Genomic DNA, 7985 nt, shown 5'->3' with positions numbered 1-7985 from the left:
CGGGTCGCCAGATATGTCACTGCTCCGCACAGTCTTGGTAAAATGGCCATAAATTTTTCTACCGAACTCCGATTGAGACGTTTAATATATCCATGCGAAGCTCTTTTGAAGACAAAGAGAATGGTGTGCATTATGGGCGAATCGAACTTCAAAATCTCCAGAAAAACTGTCTCGAACCAAAGCTGCTGCACATCCACATATTTTGTATATTTTTCTACACATTCTTCACAAAATGGTCAAAATACCAACACAATAGAGAAGTAGATACAACCATGTCTCAAAGTACACACTATATGATCAAAACCAAGTAAAACTACCCTCTAAAACCATGTAAAATCCAAATGAATCAGCTGTGTGTATGAAGTGTGTTTGTGTGTGTGTGAATGAATGTGTGCTCTGTCTGTGCGTTATGTGTGTGTGTGTGTGTGTGCGTTTGTGCTCTGTGTGTGTGTGTGTTTTGTGTGTGTGTGTGTGTAAGAATGTGTGATCTGTGTGTAATTTAATAAATATTTGGAACTCCACTACTTTTGATATGGAATTCAAATTGTGGAATTGGAGGGGGAATTGAAATTCAATTTCAAATCGAAGAACTTTTGTGATATCAAACACCGGATTTGGAATTGAAGGTTCCAATTCTAATTTCATACCTCCAATTCCATGTACCAAACGCAAAGGGTGCGTTTGGAACAGAGAATTGGAATTGAAATGGAATTCAAATTCTATGGAATTGAATTGGATGGAGAATTCAATTCCAAATCTTGTGTTTGGTAAAATGAAGTACTAATTGATATGGAATTGAATTTGAAGAATTTATGCATACACACTATATACAAAATACACTCAGACTCACATTACAACAAAATACAAACACTACACACATTTCATACACTGCACACACTACACGCATTTCACACACTACACGCACTACACACACTGCACGCATTTCACACATTTCACACACTTCACGCACTAAACACACTACACACATTTCACACACTACACGCATTTCACACATTTCACACACTTCACGCACTACACACACTATACGCATTTCACACACTACACATATTACACATATTTCACATACTTCACGCACTTCAAATGACGATTCAAACACTAGATTGGATCAATAAATACCCATTAAATGTTACTATCTACTACTAGTATCAATTAAAACACACCCTCAATATATCCCGAAATCATCCATGCACAATTCAGCTACTTGCACAATTTAGCTAGCAAATGACTTCCAAATTCAAATAACAAACCAATTCACATTAAGAAATTAGAGAAGGAAAGAGAAAGATATGACCATTTCCTACAGAAATAGCAGAAATCGTGGGCTCAAAACAACTTCAGAGGAAGAAGAACAAGGAAGAAATATTGAATTTGCAAGTATAGAAATAACAAAACATTCATGTTGACAAGTCTAGGGCCTAAATATATAATTACTCGTATTATTTTTATGGGTCAGAGCAAGTATAAAAGATTAAAAATAATACTTCAATAGAATAGAATATTCGTGTAAAAAATAAATCTTCGTATCATATCCAACGAGATTTTCTAAGTCGAACATCGTTTTCTCCGCCCCCTTCCTTTATTACTTCCAAATTCTCCTCCAACTCAACTTCAATCTCTCCGCCATTGTTCTTCGCCATCAACGGCGGCGCTGCGCTTCTAGTTGAACTCACATCAATTCAATCACTCACCAATGGCGCAGGCACTCAATTTCTCCATTTCCACCCCCTATTCCTCAAAACCCCTAATCTCTCACCGTTCTCACTCCATTTCCCGCTTTACCCTCCTCAAAAACCCTAGCAAAGCCTCGCTCTCCATCAAAGCGTCCGCATCCGACAACGGCGCCGGCACCACCGTGCAGGACACCGCCTCCTTCTTCGCCGCGGCCGTCGATTCAGCTGGCTCGATCGAGGTCGATGCAGTCACGGAGGCGGAGCTCAAGGAGAACGGATTCCGGAGCACGCGCCGCACCAAGCTCATCTGCACGATCGGCCCCGCCACGTGCAAGCCGGAGCAGCTGGAGGCGCTGGCCGTCGGGGGGATGAATGTCGCCAGGCTTAACATGTGCCACGGCACCAGGGAGTGGCATCGGGAGGTGATTCAGCGTCTGAGGAGGTTGAATGAGGAGAAGGGGTATGCCGTTGCCATTATGATGGATACTGAGGGGAGTGAGATTCACATGGGGGATCTTGGCGGCGCTCCGTCGGCCAAAGCTGAGGTACTGATAGAAATTTCATGAGCAGTGGTTTTCTTTTGAATTTACATTGACTCAATTGTTAGTATTTCTCAAGGACAAAGAATTTAGTTGACTGTAGTTATTAGTATTAGTAGCAAGTAGAAGATTTTGTTAGAGGTTTAGGAACAATGCTGTTACTATGGGACTACTTTTCCACTCAATAGGGTCATTGCAGATAAATGGAACTTAGAAATATTTCTTCTTGCTTAAGTTTGAGGAACAATAAGGTATTTGTTGGTGGAAGGATGCAGTACTTTTCAACGTGGCTTTGGTGTTTGTATTTTCAGAACAATTAACCAGTTACTTACATAAATTACATGTGGAAAGATGACTGACTCCAGCAAATAAATTTCAGGAACCCTCTAACTTTCATGGGATTGTGTTGTATTACAATGTCAGTGTACAATTTTGGGAAAGGAAGTTGTATATTGTAAAAAAAATAAGAATCAAATTTACCAAATGATATTGTTGTTGAATATGAACACGAATATCTATTAGTTAAACTAACCAATGATGAGGTTTTTGTGCTGTAGTAGACTGAACGATGTCAAATTTTCTTGTACATGGCAGTCGATATGTTTTTAGTTACTGTCTGGAAAAATATCCTCATATCTTTTCAGGTTTTGTGATATATAAATTGTTTGGTCTATCTCTGGCCAAAGATGGGTCCTTTATTATCTAAATTGTCAGGAACAAATATCTTATTTCCTAGAACTAAGGAGTCTCTTTCTTGAAGTAAACCTCATTTGAGGGATATTGTGAGTCCAGTATCTCTAAAGTCTAAATACTGAATCTGTGCTAATGAAGTCAAGTTTCCAACTAAATATCAAGTCTTTGACTTTCTTCTGAATCTTGACATTGATTGAAAAGATGGATATTTGAGGTTGATGTAGTAGATTAATTGCATGATTTATGATGTATTTACATTATTCATGGGACAATAGCTATACATTTGATTAGTGTTGATTCATAGAATAAAGGATTATAGTATCATACACAATACAAGCCCAGTGCTTAAATCTATCTACACACCTTAAGATTGTAGTGAGATAGCGCATACCGTCTTTTAAATCAATGGATAAGAAGCTCAGATTTTCAATAAGCAAGTATTTCGGAGACATGCGTGGAACCTTGCATTTTGCAAAATGGATTGATGATTTGGCTGTAAGCATTGCAAGCACATATATCTAGAGCTAAATCTGAGATTTTGTATCTTCTGCAGGATGGTGAAATATGGACTTTCAGTGTTCGAGAGTTTGATTCTGGTCTCCCTGAACACACAATTATTGTGAACTATGGTGGCTTTGCTGAAGGTTGAAAACCCATTTCTGTACAGTATTATATTATACTCCCTCCGTTTCCTAAAAATAGAAACTCTTTTCTTTTGGTCCGTTTCCTAAAAATAGAACCTTTCCATTTTAGGAAATGAACCCCAGACTCCTAACACTAATTCCACTAATTTTTTCCTTACTCTCTCTGACTTTACCCATTTTTTCTCTTCCTCTCTCTTGCTTTACCAATTTTGTATTAAAACCCGTGCCGTTTCTAAATTTTCTATTTTTGGGAAACAGAGGGAGTATTACTTATTTTTGTCTCATTTGTAGTGAACAAAAATTGATTTATCTTGCAATAATAAAATTCGGAATCTTGCATTGCAGATATAAAAGTAGGTGATGAACTTCTAGTTGATGGTGGAATGGTGAGATTTGAAGTGATTGAGAAAATTGGTCCAGATGTCAAGTGTCGCTGTACGGATCCTGGACTTTTGCTACCTCGGGCTAATCTTACATTCTGGAGAGATGGGAGCTTAGTGCGTGAACGTAATGCAATGCTTCCCACAATATCCTCAAAGGTATGTCTTTCTCTTTGGACTTGGTTTCTCAAAGTTTGAACCAGCCAAATTTTGTGCTATTAAACCATTTATGAAAAAGACTTCATCATATTACTTTGCTAGGAATAGAATTAGTTAGCCATTGTGCTGATATATACTCCCTTCGTCCCGGATTAACTGAGGCAGTTATTTTGGGCACAAGAATTAAGAAAAAGATGTTTAGTGAGTTGGATTGGAAGAGAATAAAGTAGGAGGGAGAATAAAGTAGTAGAGAATAAAATAGGAGAGAGAAGAGAGTTAACTTTTGCCTCAATTAAACTGGGATGTCCCAAAAAACAATAGAAATCAATTAATTTGGGACGGGGGAGTATCTATTGTTATAATCACCATCCTTATATTTTGTGCAATTTATCTGTTGTTTGGAGAGTATTTACTCTGAGCGCTCAGTTGTGTTTGGATAATTGGTCTGACTCTTAGCATCACTTGTTAGGATTGGCTGGACATTGATTTTGGGATTGCTGAGGGGGTTGATTTTATCGCTATATCATTTGTTAAGTCTGCGGAAGTTATAAAGCATCTCAGGAGCTATATCCAGGCACGGGCTCGTGATAGGTGAGAAGCATTCTCACTATATTTCAGATTTCTATATTCTGTTCTAGAAGCCATTATATCTGTCAGGCTTCATTAGCCAGAATTATTTGCATACTCTTGGTTTGCAAGTCCTCTATTCATTACTCCTAACTTCATTTGGTCTTTACGTGATAACCATCTGAAAATCATGCTCAACTTTCACATTGCTGCTATTTTGTTCATGCACTCAAATCTCCAGAGAAAATATGGAAATCATGCATATTCTTCTGAATCATAAAAACTGCATCTCCCTGATTTATTACTATTTTTTCTCATTTTAAGATATGCAAAAGTATCTGCGTCAAAGTAATAAAGTGATCCTATGATGCAGTGACATTTCTGTGATTGCAAAAATAGAAAGTATTGACTCATTGAAGAACTTGGAGGAGATCATTATAGCATCAGATGGAGCTATGGTGGCAAGAGGAGATCTCGGTGCACAGATCCCATTGGAACAGGTCCCATCAGAGCAACAAAAGATTGTACAGCTCTGCAGGCAGTTAAACAAGCCAGTTATTGTTGCCAGCCAGTTGCTTGAATCGATGATAGAATACCCAACACCAACAAGAGCTGAGGTAGCTGACGTTTCTGAAGCAGTTCGCCAGCGATCAGATGCCTTAATGCTTTCTGGTGAGTCTGCCATGGGCCAGTTCCCTGACAAAGCATTGACTGTTCTCAGAAGTGTTAGTCTAAGAATAGAGAAATGGTGGAGAGACGAGAAACGCCATGAAGCTATGGAACTCCCTGAAATCACATCCTCTTTTGGAGACAGAATTTCAGAAGAGATTTGCAACTCTACTGCTAAGATGGGTAAGAAGTGCTTGCTTTTTATTCTTTATAATTTGTTTTATATTCTTTGCCTCAACTAAGGAGGCCATGCTACTAGATGCTGTTAAGTACTAGCCCCTAACTTATTGAAAGAGGGAATCATGACATAATTGCTCCAGAAGACCAGAACAAGGCTATTGAATGGAAACCTTGTAGTAGTAGTTTACTTCTTTCTCCCGCTTCTCAGATTTATAAATGTGCAAACATCTCAAATATGTAGGTGTTTTGGTCTATCACCAACTTCGTGCTTGTTAATCTAGCATTTATTTCTCACAATTTATGAATTTCTGGTTAGCAATACATATTTGGAGCTGTATATACATATATTCTACGGATCTTATATATTTATAGTGCAAGGTGCTAATACGTGATTTTATACTGCAGCCAACAATCTGGGTGTGGACGCTATTTTTGTTTACACTAAAACAGGTCACATGGCATCTCTCCTATCACGCTGCCGCCCTGACTGCCCCATTTTCGCATTTACTACAACGACATCTGTACGCAGACGCCTGAACCTGCAATGGGGTCTAATACCTTTCCGCTTGAGCTTTTCTGATGATATGGACAGCAACCTCAACAAGACTTTCTTTTTGCTAAAATCCCGGGGAATGATAAAGTCAGGAGACCTGGTTATTGCTGTCTCTGACATGTTGCAATCTATTCAAGTTATGAATGTCCCATAAAAAATCCCATTTCCATGGAGGGATGGCTCAGTTCACCATGATCATTTTCACATCTTTACTGGTGTTTGTGGCATTAGCATTTACTAGACTTCGACTGATGATGCTGAAGAATGAGACGTGTGTTTGCTGGATGCTTGTCAGCCAAGAGGCAACTTAGCCTCGAAGGAGAGCTTTTCTTTCTAGAATATAGAGTGATGCTAGGCTCTTGTATTTTCTGTTTGTTTACATTGTGCTGAAGGATTATTAACAACTGGGGTGTATGTTACTAGACTTTTTTATTCGAAGCTTTGTTTTGTGCTATACAATGTTTAATATTCGGACCAAGTAGCTACAGCTATCTACGAACAACTGTCGAAGTTGTTCTATCATGTAATCGTTTTTGGCTCTTTCCCCTTAACTGATTTCAGTGATATAATCTTTGCAGTTTGACAAAGAGCACCATATGTTGAGGTAGAAGCAATCTAGAAGGAGTGGAATTTGCTTGAAGAAGGTGATTCAGACAGGTTTGGCGTTTACCTCTTTTGCATTTTCTCGTACGGCAATATTTATGTGGTTTATTTAATCAATGTCAGCAAAATAAATGGTGGTGACACCAATTTGACCTTTTCAATTCATTGAGCATACAAATAGCTTCACATGAAAAATAGTGAAGTAGATGAGGACTGTTCATTAATAATGGTTCCACATTTATCTCTGTAACCGTAGTGGCTTGAATATTTTACTTGTTCGTTGGAGGAGAAGCGTCTTGCCGACGTATACATACCCCTTCTTGAATTACCTGTCAAATAGGATGACTTGAGCTATCTGGTAAACCTTCTGATATTGACTATACAACTGCATTTAATCTTGAATATTGTCATTGACCCTTAAATTATCCCTCATATTGATCCTCCATTCCCTTTATATTGTTATTTTAGTACTACTATTATTATTCCAGTGGTTGTTAACTTATTGTTCATCAAGATTGTTTTAACCTCTAATTATTCGAGTTATAGAATTTACCAAAAAGTGACATAATTTACTACCTATTTCTCAGCCTGCACCTCTTGACTTTATATCTATTTAATTGGACATGACACGCTTTCTGTCTAAAAATATTTCACAAAAAAACAATAATAGTGATGATGAAAATGGCATCTAAACTTGTACCCAAAAAATGCATAATTACTCCATGGGCCCTAATTTTCGTCATCGTTTTCTGTAGTTGAAATAATCTCAGAGAAAAAAGGTTCACAGAAAAGAGACCTCTCCCACTAGCTTTGGCTTCTTCACAAACACACAAACACTAACACAATTTATGCATTGAAAACTTTGGTATCAAATTGATTGGAGACTGACATATGGTTTATGTAGCCCCAATTGGATTGTCAAGAATCATGATTGACATATTGAATGATGGGATATATTTTCTCTACTAATAGTATGGAGATATGATCGATCAATTTGAAGATACAAGGCTTCCAAAAAAGATTTCTTAAAAATATGACGTACAAAAATATTTATTTGTAGGTGCGTTCATATTTGTACGATTTTGATTTCTTCAATATATTAAGGTTTGGTTTCTTAGAGCATCATTAACCCTTGCCCGGATTCAGGCCCCAAGTTCTCTCCATATCATCATTCCCCTAAATTTGAGTCCTGGCCCAAAACTCCTCTAACCTTGCAGGCCCCAACTCGGGACACAACTATTAAATTGCACTATTCACAACTCCAACCTATTTTACTCGTAAAATAGAATACGTTGAACACTTAAAAC

General features: G+C 37.8%; 1 protein-coding gene across 1 annotated transcript; it reads left to right on the top strand.

Annotated features, from left to right (window-relative positions):
• The first annotated feature begins 1569 nt into the window (after nt 1-1569).
• On the top strand, nt 1570-6529 carry LOC125223327 (pyruvate kinase isozyme A, chloroplastic). Its single transcript, XM_048126426.1, has 6 exons — nt 1570-2236; nt 3477-3567; nt 3913-4106; nt 4576-4697; nt 5047-5525; nt 5928-6529. The coding sequence occupies exons 1-6, from the start codon at nt 1712-1714 to the stop codon at nt 6227-6229; spliced, it is 1713 nt and encodes a 570-aa protein (XP_047982383.1). The 5' UTR covers nt 1570-1711; the 3' UTR covers nt 6230-6529.
• Nucleotides 6530-7985: the final 1456 nt, after the last annotated feature.

This window comes from Salvia hispanica, chromosome 1 (genome assembly GCF_023119035.1).
Source record: "Salvia hispanica cultivar TCC Black 2014 chromosome 1, UniMelb_Shisp_WGS_1.0, whole genome shotgun sequence".
NCBI classification, from domain to species: Eukaryota; Viridiplantae; Streptophyta; class Magnoliopsida; order Lamiales; family Lamiaceae; genus Salvia; species Salvia hispanica.
This window is presented reverse-complemented; position numbering and strand designations above follow the sequence as displayed.

Excerpts from the sequence above, each read along its gene's own strand:
- LOC125223327 (XM_048126426.1), top strand. The coding sequence starts at position 1,712 with ATGGCGCAGGCACTCAATTTCTCCATTTCCACCCCCTATTCCTCAAAA. Across the intron at positions 4,107-4,575 it reads TTCCCACAATATCCTCAAAG|GATTGGCTGGACATTGATTT; the intron begins GTATGTCTTTCT and ends ATCACTTGTTAG. Across the intron at positions 5,526-5,927 it reads CAACTCTACTGCTAAGATGG|CCAACAATCTGGGTGTGGAC; the intron begins GTAAGAAGTGCT and ends TTTATACTGCAG.